At 42.9% G+C, this 26,719-nt stretch overlaps 1 protein-coding gene across 1 annotated transcript in view; it reads right to left on the bottom strand.

Annotated features, from left to right (window-relative positions):
- Window positions 1-24,153, bottom strand: part of LOC144828117 (band 4.1-like protein 4B) — a 568,471-nt gene extending 544,318 nt beyond the window's left edge. Inside the window, exons 1-4 of the mRNA XM_078686237.1 lie at window positions 24,140-24,153; window positions 23,794-23,947; window positions 16,382-16,402; window positions 13,724-13,849 (exon numbers count right to left, since the gene is read on the bottom strand). Coding sequence (XP_078542363.1) covers window positions 13,724-13,849; window positions 16,382-16,402; window positions 23,794-23,947; window positions 24,140-24,153 — 315 coding nt within the window. The remainder of the gene's footprint in view (window positions 1-13,723; window positions 13,850-16,381; window positions 16,403-23,793; window positions 23,948-24,139) is intronic.
- Window positions 24,154-26,719: the final 2,566 nt, after the last annotated feature.

Below are 26,719 nucleotides of genomic sequence, written 5' to 3'. Positions count from 1 at the left end.
ACGTCAAACGGTTCCAGAGGCGGAATGTTGGCCATGATAGAACAGCGAAATGGGCCCAAACGGCGTCCGGACGAATGCCAGGGAATGCAGAGTACTTGCCGGCAAACAGGAGGACACTAGGGGCAGACTCCGCGAGATGCGTGAGGTTTAGCAGGGCCGGTGACACGCGCAATGCGTGAGGAATGGCAGGCCGGCAGTGCAGCGCGCGTACCACGTGGTTCTTGGCGCACAGCGCATGCGCGGGTCCCACAGAGTTCAAACAGGACAGGGCCAGGCCGCAGAGACGGGCTCCTGTGCAGCGGGTGGTGGACAGACGTCACGGGGTACCTGGCAGCAGTCGCGGGGGCCGCGGAGCGGCGGAGGATCAGCGGCGGCAGGAGCAGCTGAGCGGAGGCGCATCCGGGACACGCAGCGCCGAACGGAACCTCGGCAGGCCACACGAAGGCACCAGGTGAGCCACGCCGGGCTGGAGACAGCGCAGGGATGCCGGGGGCAGGCCGCACGTGCAGCCGGCGTGAGGAAGGACAAGTGGTGGCTGTGGGGCACGCAGGGGCCGGAAATGCGACCACCCTCGTCGCCAGTGTGGTGTCCCTGTACAGGCCTCCCAGACAGAAGACACGGGACACATGTGTTTGCTTAGTGGCTAGCAAACTAACTGACCACGCCCAGAGCCCTGGGCCTTTTATTGACTCTTTACGTAGCCCACGCAGACGTCGGGCTCAACTAACTGCCTTCTCCGTTAGAGGGGTAACCAAACAGGGAAACAGTGGGAGGGGGCGTGTGCCTCTGTGGTACGCTCCACAGCCGGCAACACTACAGGCCCTAACCAGGGTAAAACCTGTCCAAGGTTGTCCAAGGTTGTTTCTGTTCAGGTTCAGCGAGGACCTGGCTTTGCAGTTCGGTGTGGGCTGTTCCCATTAGAGAAGGATCAAGTCTGATTTGCAAATAGCTGAGTCCAAAAAAACTGAGGTGGCATGGTGTGCAAAATAACCATAGATTGGGATGTGGCCCGTGTAATTACCAGTGGCTAAGATTAATTCAATTATTCCATCCATCACTTTTTTGTATGCCATAAAATAAAACTTTAGAGCACACTTCCACATCTGCCGAGGCTCGGTCATTATTCTACTTTAAATTACACCTCTGTTGCTTTTTAATGTTACAAAACGTCTACTTTTGGTGTTGCTTTTCTCCTAGGTGTGATTTTCCTGGCTTGCCTAGGAAATTAACTGAAGCTTTTTAATTAAGTGAATTGACATCAGTTATTAATACCATAGATCTATAACTGCACGCAGCTTTGATTTCCCCTAGTGCTCGTCAGGGCTCCCAAGGAAATGATGAAGACTGCTCAGGTGCCTTCAGAAAACATACGCTCTGCTTACTTAATGCCCTGAATACACACTAACATACTAAAGATATTTTTATTTGAAAAACGATGGCTCATTATGCACGCTGAGACTAAATAAAAAAATTATCCACTGAATCTATTAAACACTGCATGCATAATTACATCCCACAAGATTTCAAAATACACGAGCAATGATTATGAAAACAAGTGCGTGTGTGCTGTCAGTTTCTTTTCCAACCCATGGGCCAGTCAGTCAGTCAGTCAAATATCTTTATCCGGTTTATGTGCAAACCATAAAAGCATTCTAAAAACAGATTATGTCAACAAATGTAAATCCCTAATATACTAAAACACAATCAAAGCTCATAAATACCAATAAAATCAATGAGTGAGATTAGTACAAACTAGTTTAATTTTAACACAATGATAAAAATGTACATAATAAAATATTAGGTTATTTTCCTCAGGGTTCTTACAGCTACAGATAAAAAATTGGCAATGTTAAAAGTTTCCCAAACATCTGTCAACATTTGCAAATAGAGAAGGGCTGGTCTCACATGCATAAAGCCTTTGTTACTTAAAATTGGAAAAATAAAACGTTTCCTAATTACAGTAAGGTGTTCACAGAAAAATAAGAAGTGTGTGATATCCTGTCCCGAAAAGTTTTCGCAGGTACAAGGGCCAAGATCATCTACCTTCTTCCAACCTTTCTGTTCACCAAGAAGAAAATGAAATTGATTAAGTCTGAATCTGTTTAATAAGAAACGGTGGTTGTTATTTGTAACATAGCCCAGATATGGTTCCATGAATAGTGTTGTTTTACATAGCTGGTGGGCCCTTACTGTCACCTTTACCAGCTCTCTCTCTTCTCTATCCATGGTAGCTATGCGCAGGTATGTTTCCTTGGACCATTTTATATCTCCCTTCTCTAATGTTTCTGGGGAGTTATATAATTCTGGTCTACCCCGCTTAACTGATCGCTTCTGAACGTATTTGAGCCAGGGTATACACAACCCACGATCGAGTGACATGCAATCCTTCAGAATATTATGGTTAAGCACTAAGTCTGGATTTAACCAGGTAGCTATCCATTTCTGTAGGGGTGCCACGGCAATTGCATCTTCAACAAAGCCAATTCCACATTCCTGGTGGACAATGTAATTTGCTGTTGTTTTAGGGACCGTTAGAAGGTTCTTTAAAAACCTATCTTCGACAATCTGTATGGCCTTCGTGTTTTTTATGCCCTACAGGTCGGCCCCATACATGGCTAATGATATACACTTTGCTCTGTATATTTGAATTAGGGCCTTCATTGGCCTGGCTCCTAACTTCCTGACGAAACCCAACACAGCAGATGTTGCTCTTGTCAAGACATTTTTTTTCGCTGTGATTTGGGTTCTCCAGGATCTTTGGTCGTCGAATAATACTCCCAGATATGGGAACGACGAGACCCTGGTTAGTGTATGTCCCTCGCAATAAAGGGTTTTGACCTTTAACGATTTCTGTCCAATGGCCATTATGTGTGATTTTGTAAAGTTTACACTTAAGTCTAATGACTTCATAAAGGCCGAAAAAGAGTCTAACAATGACTGGAGTCCCACTGCCGTTCTCGCTAGGAGGGCGGCGTCGTCCGCATATAAAAGTGCCAGAATCAAGCGTTTCCCTGCACAGAGAATATCTTTACAGGAGGCAGTTGGGGTGGTATCTAAGTTGTTAATATATAATGTAAAGAGCAGGGGCGCCAAAATGCACCCCTGCCTGACTCCAATTGAAATGGGTATACCTCCCGTACAATTGCCCTGCTGGTCATACCTCACCGTTGCAGATAAATCCCTGTGCAGATCCGCTAAAAAATAGACGATGTTTTTGTCTACGCCAAGGGTTAGGAGAATGGACAACAGCTTTGACCTGTTTACTCGGTCAAAGGCCGAGGACAGGTCCATGAAGGCCAAAAATAATGCTCCCTTCTTTGCCACCGTATATTTAACTATCAATAGTTGCAGGTTTAGGCATTGATCTATTGTGCCCATCCCTTTTCTGAAGCCATACTGGCTACAGAAAGCGTTCCCGTTTCCTCAAGCCATCCAGTCAGTTGGCTTAGGACGACCCTGCCAAGTACTTTTACAGAGGAGTCAATTAGAGATATCAGGCGATAACCGCTCGGGTCACCTCTATTCCCTTTCTTATATATTGGTATAATGACAGATCTTGCCCATGTAGGAGGCAGGCCCAAATGACAAGCATTGACAAAGACAATATACAATATCATTGTCCAGGTCTTTACATCTGCTTTAAAAAGGTCTGCCGGGACTCCGTCTGGTCCCGGAGCCTTATTACTCGTCATTTGCATTATAGCTTGCGTTACCTCTATCTCTGTAAATGACAATGAATATTTTTCCATATTTAGGACTGGACCTGCCGGCATCCCTTCCCCATCATAAACATATCTAAAATGACTGTACCAGTCTTGTTCCTGGATACCACAATCAAGCTCACTGTTGCTTTTGTCCTGGAAAAAAGGCTTATTTACCACAGTCCAAAATTTGGCGCTATTTTTAATTACATCGATGGATAAGAGCTCATTCCAGGCCTCCTCCCTGATTTCATTTTTTCGCTTTTTTTGTGCCTTTTTGTATGAGTTCCTAAGGGCAGCTACTTCCACTTTATCAGGAGGTTTGGATTTCAACGCTACCATCAGCTTCCGATGTGCTATTGAACAATTGTGGTCGAACCATTTCTCCCCATTCCTAGATTGACCCTTGACTACTTTTTTTAGATCACTATCGATCTGGGTGCAAATTCTACTGTAGGCCATAAGGACCTCTTCACTGACAATACCATCTGTTAAACAGGTAGACATATCTTGCCCAACCTTTGCCAGCAAGTTGTCCTTTAAGTCCTTAGGCACCACCCGGCACCATTTCAAGCGTCCTGCTTGATCGGTGGGTCTTAAATCTAGGATTCCAGCTGTCAAATTAGTTGTATTTTTTTTATTTAGGTCATCTGTCAAGGTCAGCCTTACAGGGTTATGATCGCCATAAGAGGACCAAGAAACATTATACTGGCAAACCCTGTTTACCACATTTAGGCTGACAAAGATATAATCAATAGTTGACCCAGAGCCTTTGCCTTTAAAAGTTGGAACTTCCCCTCTAAATTGGGTAGGGTAGATCAAATTGTTTCCTGCAACCAAATCTTCTAAATGCGATCCCTCCGGGGAATGCTCAAAATGAATATTATCTTGGTTAGCTGGGCCTAGACTATCCCAGACAAAAAAATTACCGTTGCAACAGTGAACATTAAAATCTCCAAGCACTATAACCGAATAACAATTTGTGCTGTTAACATTGTACATTTCTAAGAAATCATATAAACTGACTAAATGTTCATTAAAAATGGCCTTATCAAAGGAGTTGTAAAAGTTAACAATGAGCCAGTTACCGTTGGTTTTGGTTACAATTTCCACAGCCAAACAGTATGGTGTACCTGTCTCCACTTTGGTGTAAGTCTCCTCAAGTTTTAATGAGATAAGGGTTAAGAGTCCACCCTTCGCCCTCCCCATAGGGGAAGCAACTGCTGGCGACCAAAAGGCCGCATACCCGTCCAGGAGAAAGGTATTTTTTGTGTCCCAAGTTTCCTGGAGCCCGATGATATCACAATCAATAAGACAGTCCCTCCACTTTGCGTCATTTGCCTTACTGTTTAACCCGGCAATGTTCTAGCTAAGGACCCTGGTTCCTAGACGAGGGACCTTAGCTATCGCCATACCATCACTGCAGCCACCTTGTACATCCCCCAAAATGTCTGTGATGTTGGGATTGCCACCCCCACGTGTACTCCCTGCATTTCCGCACTCCTCCCCCACAACCAGTAAATAAGCTTCTACACCAGGTAGAGAGTGGATCCGGCCAAGTTCGAGTCAATCATTGGAATCTAGACCACTCAGGGGTTGATAACGATTGAATATGACAACCCCACGGCCAATAGACCCATCAGTGCTGTTACCTCGGCCCCTAAATGAATCATTAAGGGGCTGCTGAGTTAAATGTCTATAAAAATATCCCAGTGGTCGAAGTGTAATATCCTGGTCGTTATGGGGTAGAGAGGTAGCTCTTAACAATGCAGTATTGGCAAGATGTGGATTTCTAAAATTAATAATGACGCAGTCACCACTAATAATCTTATGAGATCTTCCTATCCAGCTGACTCTTCTAGTGGTTAAGAACTGGTGTGATAGTGCCACTGGAAACCCACACTCTCTATTAAGCCATGACACAGTTTTATTCTTCAGGGAATCATGGGATTCTGGCTTGTTTGGGTGGCCAGTCTCTATTACAGGTGGAACATTAGTCAGGACTGCCACGAACGGTGCACATTCTGGTGGTAGATCTGGTTGTGAGTTAGCCAGGCATCTATTCTTCACTTCTGCTTGCCCTATCTTTCTCTCTGGGCCTGTTACTGGCGATGGGATTTTGCGCACAGTTTCCGGGGCTACAGATACTGCCGGTTCACCTGTACAAGATCCCCCATTAGGAAGCTTAAATGTCTCATTATTAACCCTAGGACCCTTTTCAGCAGCTTTATCGCTTTCAATTGTATCAATATCGGGTCCCAGAAGGCTACCTAATCTCACAACTTCCGCAGACAGCAGGTCAAGTTTGGCAAATAGGGGTTTAACTAGCTTGGCAATTTTTGCATCTATAATGCCAATCAGGAGATCTAATTGCTCTGTATCTATTTTGACTATGGAGTTGTTAACTACTGACTCAATAGCACTTCCAACACTAGTGAGTGCTATTGCTATTGCGCCCCCCCCCCCTCGTTTATTTTGTGTGTTCTTACGAGATCTCAGTACTCTCTGTGTTCTCGGGGCCGGGGAGCGCTGAGCTGGGGAATCATTAGAAACACCCGATTTATCCTGATTATGCATTGGTTCTATGAATGGAAGAGCTGGATCTTCCATATTTACTAAGTCGGGTTGATCAGCATCACAACTATCATCCGGTGGGGATGCAGACAATACAATGGGCGATGTAGGCGGTGAGACAGAGGAAGTCCCCCGGCCTAATGATTTACGTCGCTCACTGTTGATTTTATTCACAACTTTCACAAGATAGTTGTCTAACGTGGCTGTTACAGGGGGGTTTTTAACTGCTTTGGCTTTTGACATTATTAATACTTACAATTATTTCAACCGTCACAAAGACCAAACTACGATAGTAAAAGGCTTATTTCAACTCCTTGACCTACGACCTTATAATTCAAGCATTTAAAACAATCATACACTAAATAGTTACAGGTCTCACTTTGTTGGGGGTGCTGAAGCTCAAATACAATGTTCCGAAAACCAAGGTCCGTGGCCCAGCCCAGCCTCGTCCTGCCTCGGACGGCCACAGACGGCCCGCCCTTTGCCCGGGCTTAGCCCGGCCACGCGGGGGAAGGGATTTTGTAGCGCCTCCTGGCGCGTTCCTGGCGGTGTTAGTGCGGCTTCCGGCCGCGTTGCAGGCTGGAACCTGCAGTCCCTGCTGGTCTGAAGTCAAGGGCTCTCCCCCGCACTGCGGCCGCAAGCAGATGGAAGATAGCTTGCAGCGGCGGAGGGAGAGAGAAGACCAAAGGAGGATGAGGGCGCTGGAACTAGAGCAGGAACGAAATGCCCCCACACGAGCAGGTACTCTCTTGCCAAAACGGGCCCCCGCTCCACCGGGGAAGGGGCGGATTTTGTAGTGCCTCCTGGCGCGTTCCTGTCGGTGTCAGTGCGGCTTCCGGCCGCGTTGCAGGCTGGAACCTGCTGTCCCTGCTGGCCTGAAGTCAAGGGCCCTCCCCCGCACTGCAGCCGCAAGCAGATGGAAGATAGCTTGCAGCGGCGGAGGGAGAGAGAAGACCAAAGGAGGATGAGGGCGCTGGAACTAGGGCAGGAACGAAATGCCCCCACACGAGCAGGTACTCTCTTGCCAAAACGGGCTCCCGCTCCACCGGGGAAGGGGCGGATTTTGTAGCGCCTCCTGGCGCGTTCCTAGCGGTGTCGGTGCGGCTTCCGGCCGCGTTGCAGGCTGGAACCTGCAGTCCCTGCTGGCCTGAAGTCAAGGGCCCTCCCCTGCACTGCGGCCGCAAGCAGATGGAAGATAGCTTGCAGCGGCGGAGGGAGAGAGAAGACCAAAGGAGGATGAGGGCGCTGGAACTAGGGCAGGAACGAAATGCCCCCACACAAGCAGGTACTCTCTTGCCAAAACGGGCCCCATGGGCCTTATTTAGAGCATGGCGGATTGGATACTCTGCCAAAACACAACAAATATCCCGACCACCGCTCTTGAGGTGCCACAGGCTATAATGCAGTTGTTCTATTGTTAACAGGACATCTGCCACATTTGCCATGGAGTATCCCATCCGCCAATCTCTAATTAAAGACCTATATCTGCAGTGTTATCCTGTCTGAATTTATAAGTCTTCTCCTTGGGACCCTGTGTGATTTAACCTCTGAGTAGGTATTGAGAGAGCACAATTTTGCTATTCCAATTGTAGGGGTGCATTATAATCACAAATAGTTCGCATCCACATATAGTCTGTTATCGTATTGACATTAGGTCATTAGATTGTGTATTGTAATAACATGTAAGTGGAGTGATGTACTATTTTCTTTATGTGGGCCAAAGAATTAATGTTATAATTGTATGTGCTTAGATGAAATCATAAATGTGTAAAAGTATATTCATGACTAATGAATGTTTTGATACTAATGTTCATATAACGTGTGGATATTAATGACTCCTATATATATGTATTCTAAACGTGTGTATTGTTCCTATGTTAGCCGAACTTGGAAAGCCTAACTTTTGTTTCTCTCTGCTCACTCTCAATTTGTTTGCTAACAGAATTCATGTGCATGTGACATTTTCCTTTCTTCATGTTTCTGTTGCAGGTGCAAGAATTCGACCACGTTAGTTAGAATAATGTCTTTGTTTCAGTAGCTACACAGACATAGGGAGGAGAAGATGCCTATGAACAGTGGTGCTGATAATGTAGGAGGTGTTCTTTCTCGCCGGAAAAGGCCTGGAAACTAAAGTTATCGAGCAAGAGCCTGGAAGCACCATTGCCTCATGGAAAGTTACCAGCAAGGAGGGGTTTGAATGAATGAGGAGGTCTTGTGATGTGTTTGGGGGTGTGATTTTCAACTTTAGTATTGGGGTTAGGGACAGAGTCCGGGGTATTTCTCCCTTACCTGGAAAGAGGGGAGCATCTTCGAACGAGCTCTGTAGCGTTATGCTACTCTCTGTAGCGTTATGCTACTCGACCCATTCAATGTGAGTGTGCTTCTTAGGAAGACTTCACATGCTGACACCTTTCTGAGGACTTGCCTGGGTAAATGTTAAGTAGGGATGTCATGCTAGCAGTAGAGTAGGGACAGACTAATGCTTTTTGTTTACGAATCGCCAATGAAGGGGGCTCTTGATGTTGGTGCAATAATTATCTGTGTGCTGATTCTTGAGTGGGTCATTTTGTGCATGTTGCACCACCTACATTTTATTCATAGGTTTGGTTTTGTATTAGTGCCCATGTACCTTTATACTCTCGTCTTGAGGTGTTTGTATGTCCAACTTTTCTTGGCTTTATAATAAATGTACTAAATTTGGATCAGGAGTCCGTGCTCCTCTAGTGTCATGGGTAATGGTAATGTATAACTTGCTAATGATTTCCTCAGCCCTCCACACTTACAAGCAAGCAACAAAGACCCATCATCCAGGGGTTCCAGAGTAAAACTAGAAAGTGGAACTCGGCTTCCTCAGTATCCATTTCCTGCTTTCGCTGTAATGACAATATTTCTTTCTTTACAGTTTACTTTCTCTATCCTTCCATGTGACAGTTCAGTAGGGCCAATATTTAATTCATGCAGGATATGTATTATAGTGTATTGTATTGTGTTATAATTAGATGTATTCCACTATATAACCCCAATGAGGAGCCGAAGCATATTAGCAGATGGACAGCACCCCAAACTGTAGAGGAGTGACTGGTTGGGAGAGTGTTGAATCACAGTGGGACCCATGAGTGAGTGATTTTGGGGTTGAGCGATAATGGGCAGATTGGTGGTCCTTTGCAGTCTAAGGTCGCTGCGCCTAGTCATTTAAAGGCAGCAAGAGGAGTGAGAGTTAGAGAACCTGCACTTTAATGTACTTGATTGCAATGACTGATTGAGCTAGTTTTACTGAATCCACGGCACCGAAGTCCAACAAAGAAACAGCCCACTGATTTGTGTCAATGTCTTTGGTCACACCAGGTAGGATCCTCTTAGCCACCAGGATGCAAAGGTCTACCCACGAGTCCTGTGGACCAGAGCAAAAATATGTGGCCCATGACTCTTTCTTCAGGTCATAATAGAGGCAGGACTCATACTCAGACTATCAGTCCAGTCACCGACTGAGCAAGTTAGAACCGAATACCTGCATGTTGGCTTAATACAGCTGAGGCTCATATAGCGCACTGATAGTGTTGGGCTGCGTATGGAGAAAATGCTAGATGTTCTTTGAAAGTTCAACTCCCTGGACGAGTCAGGGGGTGTTTTCATCCTCACAACATGTGCAACAATATTACCATAAGAAACTACAGTGAACACATACGCCCTACTGGCATACTTGTTCATGTCATTTGCCTTATAGTACAAATGGCGAAGCTTTATTTGACTAATAAGCAAAAATGTAATATATATGCATGTGAACATGAAATATCATAAACTGCATAGCTAATAATAAAAGGTAGGTATGGTCTTACAAGATTTGGTAGACACAAATGTGGCATTGTCACACAACACGGCATGTACTTGATACAAGAAGTTAGTGCATATGATCTATCTAATCTCCCGCAATAACAGATGAGTAACCAATATGCATGATCGGTACACCGCTAGCCATGGTAAATGATATCAAGATTCCTTCTAAGAGAGACAAGGAATAACCCAGCTCCATGCTCAGGAGAACTGTAGCCATAGTCACAACAACTGACTAAGTATTATCCAGGGAAATGGGAGAAAGCAGATGTCTCTGAAAAGGAAATAGGAAAAGAAAAGATGTTGACAGTACTTAATTTATGTGTATTCTGGCGACAAATGCTAGAACCTTAAAGTGAGACATGAGTTAACTAAACAATAGATTTGAGGTTTTGTCCCACTCTGTCAGGGTGTTCTTCACTGTATTCATTTTCGGTCAGGGCTTGGACAATGCAGCTGCCAAAATGACCTATTTCTTAAAACATACATAGATTAGGCTTGCGGTCTTCCCTTTTCAACCATTTGCTGCCTTTGACCAGCCTCTTTCATCCCATGGCATGAGGTATCTTGCACCTAAAGGTAGGGCTATAGGCTGCATGGGAGTATCTTTTAGTCTTTGTATTCGATCACTGACACTGAACTGTGTGATAGACTATTTTACAACTATAGCTGTCTGTGTCTTCTGCTCCAGGTTCCCTCCAGTGTTTCTTGCTCTGTTCCTCCACTATTCGTCCTCTCTGTTCTGTCCTCTCCCACACTCCTTCTCCTCTGAGTTACTTATTACCCCTTCTGCCACCCTATGTATTCCATTCCCACCTCTACCTCCTTCTCAAATGGGGTCCGTACCATCCTCTGAAAACTCCCTACTCCCATGTGCACTCATTGTTTCTCCCTCTCACCCTTGCATCCCGGCACCTTCTCATAAGTGTCACTAATACAAGGTATTTTGTTCCAAACCAATGGAAGGGGGGTAGTTCTGAAGCATTCATTAGAGGCCTTCCTTTCTATGTCACACAAACTAAAGGAGGGCTGTAATGAATGCTCCCTTGGCAGCTAACATTAATTTGAATTAGAAAGAAGAGGTCTGTTTGGGTGGCAAGGTCTCGTCACTACAGTCTGCCTTTTGCTTTTTGTCGTGCATTAATGCTCTCATGCTTTAGCACAATAAACCCAGACCTATTGGCTTTACCAACTATTTTTCTCATTGAACTAAAACAAAACCCATTTATAACCGTAAAGACAGCACTGTCCCTAGTGGATTTAATGCAAATTGGAAATATTGATAGAATACAAATTCCTGCAGAAGAAAAGGACCTTCAGAGACTGTAAGAGGTAGATAGCTCTAAGCTAACTTCTAGTTTAGTGGCTCATCCAACATGAAAAACTAAATTAAGAATGCTTGTTCACAGAGTGAAGATACAGACTGATGTACATAATGCCTCAGATGTTGACATCATCACTGGGACCTAAGCACATTTCCATTGCCCAAACAAGTGATTCATTGGAAAATGTAATAATGTGGCTGATGTCAACAGTGCCAATGCACTAATTCTTTTACATTATCAGGAGCTTTTCACACTGTTAGTTGCAACTTGCTCATTGAGCAGCTTAGTAAATTGGAAATGGGGTAATATTGAATGCTTGGCCTCCTTTGCAATGGAAAGAAGCCTGAAAATTATCCTGGGGTCATCTACTGCCCAGGTTTACTGGATTTCATCTGGCGTTCCCCACTGTCCAGCTTTACCTTGTAAACCTTTATGTGTGAATGTTAGCTAAACTCATATATTTTTAAAGTCTCATTTTATTCACCTACGCTGGCAGTACTCAACTCTTATGAGGATTGGAGGAATGGACCAGGCTCTACAACAATGCTTATTAGCAATGTGCACTTGGAAAGGTACCCATGGATTCAAACTTAATATAGACAAGCCAGAAGTCTTGAATTGTCATAGCCATCCTTTTAATTAGTAATTTAGTTTATGTACAGCCGATTGCCCTTTGATGAAGTAAGGTAACATCCTTGGAATAAAAACAAATGATTTGCTTCACATGAACTCCCAAGTGGCAGCAGCTACTTTCTCTTGCAACTTTCATGTGAGGAAACTCTTATCATTACTTCTATAACCTTCTCCATGGAAACTAGATGACTAACCACTGACACCCATATTGGCTCACTTCTGGATTACAGCAATAGCCTTTATTTAGGCATTGAAGGATATCTTCTTGGCTGTTTGGAGCCAACCAAAACCAGGCACATTGCATGGTTATCATTGCTCATTGGCTCAAGTTCTTAAACCCTTTTATTGGCTTCCTACTGAAGAACACATTCCTTTAAGGTGCTCTGCCTTGTTCTAAGTTTTTTTTACAGAGCCCTCCGTTTGGGCCAAAGCTTTGTCAAATACCGTCTGGCCAGATTTCTTTGTTTAGCAAACTCCAAGATGTCGTAGGGCTCATTTAAGTGCCATTTTTATTCGGTACTGACATTTTCTTTATGGAACTCACTGCCTAAAAATTTGAGACTGATCCATAACCATCTTTAATTTAGGAAAGCACTTAACATTTGGATTTGCTAACTAATATCAGAATAAGATTGCACTTCTCCCTTTCCCTTAATCAGTCACAACAGCAAGAGATCCCATGGAGTTAATGTGCTCTATTTAGTTCATTATAACTTCATATAAAATGAAACAATGTATGTTCCTTTTAAACTGATCCGACTGTTTTAAAAATGTCCCATTGACAAAAAATCTGCAGGGTGATACCATGCCTAGATACTCCCCAAAAGAGTCATTGATATGGAAATGATATCAATAGAGATACCCCGTTAATGTTGAGAATTGCTTGAAATAGTTGATCAAAAAAATCTTGGACATCATTCCCTTAAATGATTTGATTGTGATCTGAACAGGATTAGTACAAAAGCAGCCACCATGGTAAAATGTATGACCTTACAGGGAGAGATCAAGTATTCTTAAATCACTATATCCTAGAAAGGGTTTCCTTAGCCACAGTTTCACCAGCAGTGGCTACATTATGTTTAACAATTAACTTATTTTCACAGTTTTATAAAGCACAATGGGTATTGGAGAGCTGCTCAGAAGAGAAAGTATATATTGATCAGATAAATACTTGACATTTCAATGTTTTTTGGAGTAAGGGGGAATGAGAAACATGGCTCAGATCCAATAGCATAATAAATCTTGAGGGGGGCAGTGTATTGTGCCGAGGGTCCCTCCTGTATTTGAGCCCTCAACAGCTCAGGGGCTGCGGAAGATAATGGTACTCCACTGCTCAGAAAGTCATGGAGAGTCATCCCACTGGTTGGAAAAAAGAGTAGATACAAAAAAAATCAACCATTTTTAAACAAAAATAAAAGCTTTATGCTAATTTGTATCGATACTTGAATCAACGCATTAATCGTGTAGCAGCTCAGAAGCGTATTGCGACATGTTGAACCATTTACACATTTCAGGGATAATGACTAAAATATTCAGATGAAGAAGTGTGGGGACTTTTTTATGGTCAGTCACAAACATTTATTTTTAGGTGGAATTGCAAAGTTAATATGCTACAAATATCTGCCATTAAGTGTTAGTTTTTTTTAAACAACTACATACCTGCGCTCCCACTCGGAAAACGGCATCTATCTGAGCTTTAAGAATATTACATTTCAAATGATCAGGGACCAAAGATGGTGACAGCGGAGAATGAAGGCTTTTCTCAGAAACCATTTTTTCTTCACCCTGTTTTTAAAATGGAAAGGAGAGGACAAAGAGTTAATATGAAAGAGAGGTGGAGAGTTCCTTGTTCTACTACAACATATGAACACAGTAATCTAGTGTTAGACATCTAGTCAAATAAATGCAAACTTCTAACAGACAGTGGGTGTTCCAGGTTTCTCTATAATATTAGGAAACTTGATGATTAGTACAGAGGTGTGCCTATTTTAAACAAAGAAAGGATTTCTGTGAGAGATCACCCACCAAGATATCCCACCTCCTTAAGTAATGAGGGGCCATCATAGAAGGGTTAGATATAATCGTGACCGTAACCTAAAGCTCACAAGTACAAGTTGTGAAGGAGCAATCCTAACACGGATACAACTAAACTCTTTAAATCTAGCCTTCTATAAATCTAAGTAATGAATGGGGACAGAAAATTAATTGCATCAAGAACCAGTCTTAAATCAAATTTCCTGAACAAGAAGGATGGTCTAATTTTGAAATAAAGGCCATTTTTGCATGGCAAAGAGAGAGGAAGTAAAATCAGGAATTATCCCCAACAGCCAGTCAGTCAGTCAGTAGTGAAACCTTACACTTGCATTATAGTGTGAAAATGAAATGATGCAAGTTAGCTAAATAGCCCGATGAGGACTGTTATTGCCAGAATATCAGCATAAACAAAAAAAATATTACCCACACTTTTGCCCTCTTCCCCATAGAGCTAACTGGCAGTCTTGGTCAGTGATGACCCTGAACTGACAGTATCCTATGGTGTACCCAAGTAACAAAAATGTTAGAGTCATAGGTTCAGTAAGTGTTGCCATTCTCTATCTAACTATTGATCTTTCGAAACATTCCACTCCCATCCCTCAAAAGTCAGTTACACACAAATGTACCCGCCATATCCTACTTGGACAAACCTAGCTAACAGCATCATTCCAAGGACACTCTCTAATAAGATTTTTTGTACAACCATCTCTTACAACGTCACCCTCCTTTCATCTACCAATCTTTGAGTTGTCCATGAGATATCATATCCCTTAGTCAATATCTTCATTGTAAGCAAGGCAGTCTGAATGTAAACTAAGTAGACTAGATAATCACACTAACCTATTAGTTCCTAGCCAGCTGTTCTTACCCTACAATGACATTACTCAGTTAGACTGACAAGAAGTGAACCTAGAAAATATCTGAGTCAGTTGTCGACCACAGAGCAACTTAATGATGCACGCAACCACAACAACATCAGCCATTGCAAAGAGGAGGTTTAAGCTAGCCACACTGAAAACATTGCTGGAGGCATTCACCACAGGTGACAAGCATGCTTCAAAATTGGGGTAATAGTAAAATGCCTCCAAGTCTTCATCCACAATATGAAGCATCGCTACACATATTGCTGTCAAAATTATTCGAATCTCTAGCATCCACACATTTCAAGGAAGCTAGAAATGCTTGAGGCATGGCAGGGACCATTCTGGAAGCTGAGGTAAAAGGTACTGAGGCTCTGTATGCTTCATTCTCAGTCTAAAATGGCGGGCAGGGTGATGCCTTTACTTCTGGGGTCAGACCAGCCCATATCAAATACAGACCTCCACAATATTGTTGATAATGTTACATGTGGTTGGTAGGCTTCGGGGTCTTGGTAAGTTACCACCAACTATCCCCAGAGGCACTGCTGTTGTTTTACAGCACACCCTTTTCGTTCCCCTTGCCATTAACAAGTGAACTTTGATTACTGAAGAGTACTTCTCCAACTGATGAAAACAACTGTTTGTGTATTATAGCCTTAGAGCCTGACATAGTGGGTTCTACCGGCCATTAAAGGCCAGCTCCAGCGTTAGATGAGGGCCTTTAACAAGGGAGCGGGTCTTTGATGGCCGGGAGAGCCCACTACGGAGGACTCTAAGGATATTAGAACATTTCGCCCGTAGAGTGCAGAATGTTCTAATTTGTGATAATAAAGGCCTCTCGGAGCCCGAAGGGGTTTAAATCCCTCCGGGCTCCGAGAGGCCTTGTTCATAGCAACTGTTGTGAAATAAAAAAAACATTGAAATGTTGCTCTCCAATCTTTTACCGGCTATTAGAAGCCCGGAGCACTCCATTGTCTTCAATGACACACTCAACATTCCAATGTTCTAATGACATATATAAATATGAACACTGTGTGAACTATTACAAATGTCACATTGATATTTATGTGACGCTATTTCCTACAATCAAAGATCTGAGAGGCCAGCATAGGGTTTCTTCAATGGACATATTATACAGATATGTTGGTTTTTCTCTTACCTACCCCATCTTCATTATTTCCCTTTGATCCTTCAATAGTCCCTGTATTCTATCAGGGATAGGCTTTAGATTGTGGAGTGACTTGGGATTATCATCAGGTCACAACTTCCACCATGACGATTTGCTAGGCTATTGATCCGGTTACCAACTCCTAAACATCCCAGACTCAAGCTTTATAAGAGATTAAGAAACATTTAAGAACTACAAGAACAGAACTATCCTAGTTACTTGAATTGATAAATCACCTTCAGAATTGTGCAATACCTTTGCCACTAAATGAATCTCCTAATCCTTTTGGTCAGGCGTTGCCCTCTACCTTCGGTACTGAGACTAAGTGAGCATTCATACTTTCCTGTGCTTCTACTCCACCACTTATTACACCTGACTCAAATGGAATTGTAAAAGCACCTCCTGAAAAATTTAGTGGTGATCCAAAAGCATTTAAAGCATTTTTGGCTAGGTGCCAGGCCCATTTTCTGACCAATTCCCTCCTGAGATATCAAAGGTCACCCTCTGTTATCCCTTATGAGTAAAGATGCCTTACAGGGGCAACACCAATGATCCTAAAACAAAATGTAGATTTACAAAATGATGATACATTTCTTCTGAATTTAAAGAGATCTCTGAAAGGAAGCAAACTGAGCAAGAGGTCCATATGGATTTATTTATGACGAAACAAGGAACACAAGAACTGGTGTCATACATAGGCAAAACATGGCACAGACCTTTTGTACAGATAAAGCAATTAACACTCAATTTATAGTTCGAGTAAAAGAAGAACTTAGAGATAAGAAGATCCTAATGAAAGTCACTGAATTTGGGATGTGTGGTAGAAACTAGTTGATCATATTTAGGGCTAAGGAGTGATAATAACTCAATTCAACCCCATCTTCCCCAGTTTTAAATCTTACCAGAAGGACCCTGGAACACTGATATAGACACTGCCTAGGCAATTTTAACCAGCACTTCATATAGATCCCACACCCTTTTTTCTTGCAAGGAAAAAAGGTTATAGCATGCCCCTGTCCTCACAGGATCTGGAAAAACTTGATGATGAAGCATGTACCTGAAGAACATTCAGTGAGTGAGAGTTCTGTTTCAGAAAAAAGATTTTCTCTTAGAACGAGTAGGCTCCCTTCACATGATCCAAGCTCTACTCTCTTTTGATTGCTACATTTTCAAATAGCAACAATCTATTTAATTAATGCACCACCCTTTTCCATAATGTTGGGTTCCCCATGGCTACAAAAACATAGCCCACGTACAGATTGGGCAAGTGATACAAAATGCTTCTCTTATCCTGAGTCCCAGAAGCAAAGCTTCCCGGCAAAGAAGAATGTTGCAGTCATCACCTCCTCTGACCCCTTTCCTAAGGAAAAACCTCTTTCACTAGTATTTCAAGATCTTGCTGATGTATTTTTGTGAAAAAGGACCAAAACGACTACCTCCACATAGACCCTATGTTTGTGTTATTGATCTGGTGCCTGACTCAATCATTCCTTGTGGGAAAAGCTATTCACTTACTCAGTGGGAGGGTAAGGAATTAAAAACGACTTCACAAAAAATTCTACCAAGTCATGGTTTTTATATTACATTTAACATCACTAGGATTGTTACCTGTATTCTGTATCCCTGTTCTTCAAGGAAAACTAAGTCTGTGTATCAACCACTGTGAGCTTAATTCAATTAAAATTTGAAACAAACACGTTATTTCACTATTTTCTCTTCTTTTAGGCCAGATGACAACAGCTTACCTAATTTGAGAGGTGCTTCTACCCGGATCCATGTCTGAAGTGTGGATGAATGGCATACCACCATTAATAGGAATTGTTGGAAATGGCCCTTTTTGCAGGCTTATCCCCAAACCTTTTGCTTCTTCCTCCCTTGTTTTTCCTGACCTGTGGTTGTTGGCAATAGGACTCTGGGCACTTTACCACTGCTGATCAGTGCTAAAGTGCATATGCTCTCTGTGTAAATTGTGATTGTAATTGGTTATCCATGATTGCCATATTTGTCTCACCAAGAAGTCCCTAGTAAAGTGCACTGAGTGTGCCAGGGCTGGTGATACAAATGCTACTAGTGGGCCTGCAGCCCTGATCTTGCCACCCACATGAGTAGCCCTAAAATGGTGTCTCAGGCATGCCACCGCAGTGGCTGTGTGCAGTCTGTGAACTGCTATTTCAACCTGGCCAGTGTCCCCACTGACCAGGCCTAACCCTTTCCTTTCTGTACTCATTGGTCAACCCTATGGAAGGCCCAAGGTACCCCCTTGAGCAGGGTGCAGTGTATGTGAAAGGTAGAGCATGTACTAGTGCAGGTGACATGCTCTGGTAGTGAATTACAGCCATTTTCGTTTTTCACTATTGTAAGGCTATCTTGCCCATAGGCTATCATGGGGAATGCTGGTTACAGTGGTTACCTGCATATCTTCCCATAGGAGTAAGATAGGACATAAAAGTCTGGTATCCCTGAACTCAGAATTTAATAACACATCTTTTAGGAAAGATGTTTTTTAAATCCTGTGTTTGAAAGCTGCACTTTTAGAAAGTGGCTGCTTTCTTATCTGACCTTTCTGTGTGCCTTTGGCTGTTTGTGAATTGACTGTCTGGTTTGTGAGTGACAGGGCTGGGGGATTCCTGGGGACAGAATGAGTCCGCCCAGTGGTGAATAGAGAGATCTACATCTAGATGGGAGGGAGGAGTTACATCTGGGACCTGAATAGGACTGTGCCTGCTCCCCACAGTGCTGGCTCCACCCCATGTGGTGCATCTGATGTCTCTGCCCTGCACTGTGAAAGGAGAGAAGGAATCATGTCAACAAAGTGCTCCAGGGCTGTGCTTTCCCTCCACAATGCTGGCTCCACCTCTTGTGGGGCGTCTGATGTTTCTGCTCTGCACTGTGAAAGGAAAGAAGGAGTCATGTAAACAGAGTGCTCCAGAACTGGTTTGACCGGACTCAGAGCCCTCCTGTACAAAGGGAACAAAGATTTTTGGGGTAAAAGTACAGGACCCCAGACTACAGAAAATTAGATCATCCTGGAATCAAGAAGGAACCTCTGCCAATAAGAAAGCTGGAAGACTGAAGAAGGAAGACTGTCCTGCTGTTGTTTTGCTGGACTGACCTGCAGTTGCTTTGCTGCCAAGGAGAGGGGAAGGACTTTGCTTTGTGCTGTGTCCCCTTGCTTGAAGGAATCTCCAAGGGCCTGAGAAGAGACCGGAGTCACTGCAACAAGCCCGCTGCGTCCAGCGGTGTTGTCGCATCGCCTCCCCAGGGTCTCAGGAGTGACGCACCGCTTGCTTTTCAACGCTACAGCTTTCACTTTGAACTTTTGTTGCATCTAAAGGTACTGTTGGCTAAAACGTGACGCAACTGTGGATTATTTTAACACAACCTTAAGAACTCTTTTGAAACCATATTCTTGAACTGTGTTTGTTGGATTTTTGTCGTTTTGGTCTTGTGTTGTTTAGATTAAAATACCTTTTTTCTAAACTGTTCTACCTCTGCCAACTAGAGAACCCCAGTTCTAACAGGAATGAAGAATGGAGAAAAGAAGTCTGCATCGCAGGGATAAGAACTGAAAACATTGCCAACCACTGAGGAAAGAGCAGTGTTACAGGTTGCCACAAGACTTTCTGAGGAAAGAACAGCAGAAGCAGTATGATAATTCAAAGTATAAACATGGCACCTGGCAACATGTGTTGAATGTCTCTGCTGTTTCGTGGTTGACCAAATCCGTATCCAGCTTCCCATCCCTCACCTTTGTTGTTTTCTTCTGTTTCCCTTGCTTTGCCCTCTCTTCAGCTCAAGTTCCTGGAGGTACTCACGAATGGGCATTCTCCAGTTTTACAGCTTCTCCTGTCTGCTCTGCTCCTGTTTTTCCTTCAGTGAACATTTTCCTGAGCTCCAAAGTCAGTATGTAGGTCCCCCCACTGCCCCGTCATCACTATTACTACTATAGAAACAAGTATGTAATTTTGTCTGTGTTCTATTGACTATAACATGTTCGATGAAGCCACTGTTGCTTTATGTCTTTTGCTCCTTTACTTCATGCTGCTTGTGAGGGGGTCAGAGTATACCTGCTGTGATTATCTGGACCAGTGAAGGAGCCATTACCAAGTGCTCAACAAGACAGGAGGAGTAGTTTTTCTTCTCTCTCTCTTTCTCTCTCTCTTTCTCTGAACCCTCTAATTTTCACTGCATTCTGCCTGTCACTTTTGTCATTACTCTATTCTATTCATTGAAGCACTTGCAGAGCATGTAGCTACCTGTAAGCATCCTAGCAATGTTAGTGCAGCACAGACTCGTTGAAGAGAATTTTTATTAAAGGGAGCTATTCTAAAAGAGCCATGTATTTATTAGCTTCTAGAATGTAAGTTCCTTTTTTGTAGATCGCAATAAAAAGGGAAGGCTGTACCACAATTCAGCCACATTGTATGAGAAGGATGGCCCTCCGACTTCTTCCCTTCTAACCTTAGGTACTCTGGCCAAATGTGCATTAGAGGGTCGTAGAGTTCTCCCGGGAGAATAAGAAGATAACAAAGAGCAGTAGGTCAATGACCCTTTGTCTGAAAGTGCCCTGTGGGCAATACAAAGTGATTTACATTTGATCCCATTGCCCACTGGGAGCCCTGGAGGGAACTCAGGGCTTGTCGGGCGGATTAATGTCTGGGTATGTTGTACAGTATTCAAGCAGCAGAATTCTGAACCACCTGCAGTTTCCATATTGTGGCTTTTGGAACTTCCAAATAGAGTGAGTTGCCATAGTCCAAATGGAAAGACTAGGTGCCTGGACCACCAACCTCTTGAAAGTAAAAGGAAGCTGAGGGAGAATTTTTCAGAGCATCCTAAGTATGTCATAACAAATGGCTGCAAGCTGTACTGCTTGGGATTCAAATGTAAAGTATTTGTCCAGCCACATTCCTTGGTTCTTTATGGCTGTTTTTGGGGGAGGATGGGGATCTAAACAACTCAGCCAATCCAGACTTTAAGGTTGTTGCCCAGGATCATAAGCTCTGTTTTGTCTCCATTTAGTTTGAGGCAGAAGCTATTCATCCAACTGGTCACTTTCTCCAGGCAGGGGCCTAATGAGGAGGGGCAGAGTCTTGATTCTGTGTAAGGGAGGAGACCAGTTGTGTATCGTCTACATAGTAGATTATCGAAATCCCGAAGGGAAGAACAATATCTGCAAGTGACCTCATATAAAATGTTAAAAGAGTAGGGCTCAGCGCTGACCCCTGAGATACTCCACATTTTAGGAGGAAGGTTTTTGACGTACAGCCTCCATCAAAAACCTGAAAAGTTCTGTCTTCAAGAAAGGACTTCAGCCATGAAAGGGCTACTCGAGAGATTCCAGCACTCTGTAAGCTATCAACAAGGATCTCATAATTAACTGTGTCAAATGCTGAGCTAAGATCTAACAGGATAATAGCTGCTGAGCCTCCACATTCTAGCTGCCCTTTGACTTCTTCTACCACCTCCAGAAGGGCACCCTGTGTGCCGTGCTAGAGTCGAAATTAAGTCTGGGTAGAGTGCAGAATATCATGACTCTCTAAAGATTTGATAGAGTCAGATTGACATATTTTCCTAGTGTTTTGCTTGTCCCCACGAGAAGAAAATTCGGGCGAGATTTTCATAGATTGAGAGGATCCAAATTAGGCTTTTTTAGGAGTGTTTTGACAATGGGGTGTTTCCATACCACCCTGACAAAACGTGCAGTGAAAGAAAGGTTTGCCAATTTAAGCAAGGTGGGAAGTTTCAGGTCTGCTACTCTGCCTAAATTACAAGCGAGGTCCGGGTCATTAGGAGAACCAGATTTAACTTTCCTCAGGATCTCTGCAAGACTATCTAGTTTCCGAATAGGGAGGTCACTGTTCATGCCAGGATTGGTAACCGGCAAGTCTGACTAAAATTGCAAGTTCCAGAAGACTGTTGAACGATACCACTGAAGGAAACAAGGTTTGTGAAAGGGCTAAAACTCCAGCATCCTTAAAAAAGACAATTAACGGAATTCCAAAACGATTGTCGCTGTTGAAAGATAAAGAACTGCTTACTAAAAGAGCACGTGCCCGGATGGCCATAAATTAGTAGAAGATGCTCAAATCGCAGCCTTATTTCGCGATACCCTGGTCTGCAAAACTAAAAAATGTATTTATTAAAGCAAGATTTGGCTATCCCCCAGATTCAACGCATGCAATGCCATGGCAGCAACCATCTATGCCGACTCCTTGCAGACTGTGCAATCAATGGGAACAAAATATGATCCTCTTAGTTTGTATCCGTCCAGAAATGAAGGAAGAAAAAAGGACATATTTAAAAAACTAATTTAACATACAAGGAGTACGAACTTGTAGACAAGCTCTGGTAATTTGTTTTAAGCCAATTGACATAATCATGAATGCAAATTTTACATAATTTTTGATTTTAACAAAAGAGAAACTAGAAGCCTGTGATTTGAGCATAGTAAATTTGGTGGTTTAATTCGGTTAATATAGAAATTTAATTTGCACAGGCCAATTTGCACATAATTTATGATTTTATGAGGTGAAACTGGATTTTTTTAATAAAAAGAAAAGAATTATAGATTTGTAATATAGAGGAATTAAATTCACCCATATTATTTTTTCTTGGTCTTCAGAATTGAGAAACTGTTTTTTATTATGGGTGAGCAGTTGATGATTTTATATTGTATGATTTTATTTAATCAAGCAATAAAGATTTTTGATATGACTGATATCATAGATATTCTGAATTTTGTCTTGAAAAAATCTCATCAGGTCATTACACCATAACGGGGAGGGTTCCAGGTAAGGGCCAGTGGAGGAGGGCTTTAGAAGAGTTTTCACAATGTGAAACATTTAACGTGAGAAGTTAGCAGCACAATTAATGTATTCCTCAAAATATGCTGCCTGTGCTTTTTTAATTGCCTCCCCATAAACTTTTCTCCAAATCCTTTCAGTTTTTTACATTTTTGTTTACATTTTCCTAGATTAGGAGTGCACCAGGCTGGGGATTTATCTTTTACTAGCTTAGTAAGAGGTTTTAGAGGAATGACTTGGTCAAAGGTAAGTTCGATCCACTGGGAGATCTTTTCATTTGCTAGAGTTGGGTCTGACCCTAGAGTTGGTCTAGAATCCTTAAGAGCTTGTTTCCGTAGCTCAATAGGCAGTTGAACCAAGGGCGATTTTTTCAACTAATTGGTTTAGAGTTTGAAGGCAGAGAAGGCGTTTCCAGAGTAAAAGAGATCAAGAAGTGATCTGACCAGGTTACTGGAAATTAATCTTGAGATTTTCCCATATTATCATTGGAAAAAACAGGCTCAAGTAAATGGCCTTTGTCGTGAGTGGTTCCCAACACACTTTGCAACAGTTGGATGGCTAAAAGATCTCGTAAGAGGCCAGAGGCTTGAGTACATGCTGACTGTTTCAAATGGAGATTGAAGTCTCCTAGTATAGAAAAGTTCACTCTAGTGCTTGCCAAGTTTGCAACAACTTTAGGGAGGGATTTGAGAAATGTACTACTTGGTCGAGGAGGCCTATTCACTAATGCTTCTGAAAAAGTGAATGTAGGGGAGGAGCAAATAGCGAAAGGCAAGCTTTTGCAATCTGAAATTTGTGTGGGTTCGATAAGGAGACTAAATTCTTCTTCAAGGATTATTATAATCAATCCACCCTTCTTACACGGTCTTTACGCTGAATATAATATCTGAGGGGCAGAGCTTGAACAAGATCTAGCCCGGATTCAGCATGCAGCCAGGTTTCTGTCAAGAATGCTAGATCTAGTTTTTCATCCTTTAAAATGACAAAGAGTTCTAGCTTATGACATGAAAGCGATCTACAGTTAATCAGAAACATATGCCAACTGGTTTTCTCATTAATTTGTAGCTTTGGATCACTCATCACTGGACAGAGAACAGTATCCACAGGTGATTTCTCATTTAAAAAGGTCAATAGATTGGAGACAGCTCTTATTAAGGGACCCTCGTAAAGATAGAAGTTGTGGGGGAGAGTAAGTTAACTCACTTACTTGTGATGAACCATGGTTACTGGCCCCTGGACCCGTTTGGGCACAGACAGGCTTACCTTTGGGATGCCAGTGGTGCACCTGCTGTGCCTGTCTGCACACCGGGTCTCATTTTATGCCATGGGCCCTGAAACGATGGAAGGCGTGCAGTGCGGAGAGTATTGGACTGAAGGAGCAATTGATGCAACAAGAATTTGAATTAGTCTTATCAGACCTCCGGGAGAGACCGGCGTTTTGAACTCACCGATTGAAACAGTGAAGTTTCTTGAATGATCGTATAGGCAATTTTAAAGGAAGGACCAAATGAAACAGGAGCGCTTAAAAGGAATCACAGAAGAATTTGTGGAAATTAATTTCTTTATGTATAAATTGTGAGAAATGTAATGGAATCATACGTTATCGTTTTTTATGATTATTTTGCTAAAAGATTTACATTCTGGTGTCGAAATAAACCATTAAGAATGTGTAAATTATAGTGATTATGTTGAAAAATTTGTGTTATTGCAGATAGGTATAACCTAAAGCTACAGTGCGTGGGGTTCGGAACCTTGGGTCTCGAGATAGGGTGGCCCTGAAACGATGGAGCCATAACAAAAATGGTGTCTCAAATGTGCAAACAATGCAGTGCAAGAATATTAAAACAATGATTACAAGCTGACTAATTCTAAAAAATGCTTTTAAAATATACGCTTGACTCTGGACAGTTCAACAACTATCCCCTCGATTAGCAGCAACAGTGTAAGATTCCCCTGTGAGCGACACTAACAGCATGTCCACACACTCGGTCTCATTTTATTCCGTAGGCCCTGAAATGCTGGAGCGCTAACAAAAATGTCGGGACAAGAGTGTAGGGGTGATGTGGGCCATTTCCAGCATCTGATTCGTTGAAACCCTGACCCTCCCTTGCCTACCCTAGCTTCCCAGTTTCACTTTGGTCATTCCTAAGTCCTTGAATTCAATCATGGGCTGGGTCTTGAATTGTGGGTTGACTAGGTATTGTCGTCAGGATTCCAGCTCTGGTTGTGATGGCAAACTCCTGTAACATTCACAAGAGAACAATTATAACTAGGCCATAAAAACAATCTTAGGTCTTTCAAAGAGAACATCGACAAACTGGTGAGGGTCAAAAACATCATGTCATACAGTAATACTATGCAAACACAAGGAGATGGACGGAGCGCTGAACATTTGTAGACACAAGCCCCCAGTTACAGATCTGGGTTGAATTCATGATCGTTCTTTAGCTCACTTCGCCACCACTGGTCAGACCCAACCATATGCAAATCAGTCTTGACCCTGTTCCACATGGGAACAGTCCAGACCGAGCTGCCAAGCCAGGCCTTCCCTAGACCGCAAACAAGCATCCTGGGACTGGTTTTGGGATAACACCCTTCATCAGCCAGGCTAGCTGCAATCCAGTGGTAAAGTGAACAAGGGACCCACGTCTGGACATACCCTGCCAATTTAGGGCGAACAGAGCAAATACAAGCAGGTCCAGCGAAGAACTGGCTTGGCACTTCGGGCTGGACTGTTCCCATGAGGAACAGGGTCAATACTGATTTGCAAATGGCTGGGTATGCACTGGGGAGGCGAAGTGAGCTAAATAATGATGATGGATTCAACCCAGATATGTGACTGGGGTTGAGTGTCTGACACGTTTGAGTGCTTTGTCCAACATCTCCTTGTGTTTGCCTTGATACAGTAAGACTATCACTGGCCCATTACCCAACAACATCATCAGTACAGAGGTTAATGTTCAACAACAACCATATCCTGGATTTCCAGTTGTATGCTGGAGGCCCAACTATCAGTATGTAGCTACTCCCCTGTGCAACTTCATCAAAATCAGCCTTATTGGAGCTGCTAATCCAGTAACTTTTTAAAGATCAACAACTGCACCTCAAACAAATTAGACAAGGACGTTTCACCACCAGGGGCGACTTATAACAAAACGCTTCCATTCCATCTGGGACCCACATATTACTGCCTTCTCATTCCACCATGCCAGCTTATTAGGCGCAAAATACAGAAGAAGCTTCAATCTCATCCCACCTTTGCTTGAACTATACAATACTTAATCTACAGGCACCACACTTTAGTAAAATACCCTCACTGACTCCACTGCTCCAAATCACCCAATGTTCCCCAATAGCCTCTCCCACTGGATTCGTACAAGTAGTTGATATTACTTCTCAAGCACTTGGAGTCCATTACCAGACCACCTGAACAAAAAATCTGACCTTGAAGGAACATTTAGGCAACCTCCATCTCAATCAAGCTTTGTGGCTGTTCCTAATCACTCTTGGGGAACCTTCGTCCTCTTTAAATTACATCTTGACAACAGTTGTATAATCGGAAAATATGCATTTAACACATGCCTTTATGTTCGACAGTGCATGCCATTTAATTCGCCAGAATTAAAGTGGTTTGAATACAATTTATCCAGTTTCATCACTCATCTTACCTTCTCATCCTCCAAATCATACTGTTATCTTTGTAATTGGAGACTCCAAAGGGGTAGGTGTGGTGTCCGTGCTCCATGTGGCAGAAGTGACATGCACAGAAAAGCCTGTTTCCTCTTGA

This window comes from Lissotriton helveticus, chromosome 4_1 (genome assembly GCF_964261635.1).
Source record: "Lissotriton helveticus chromosome 4_1, aLisHel1.1, whole genome shotgun sequence".
NCBI classification, from domain to species: domain Eukaryota; kingdom Metazoa; phylum Chordata; class Amphibia; order Caudata; family Salamandridae; genus Lissotriton; species Lissotriton helveticus.
This window is presented reverse-complemented; position numbering and strand designations above follow the sequence as displayed.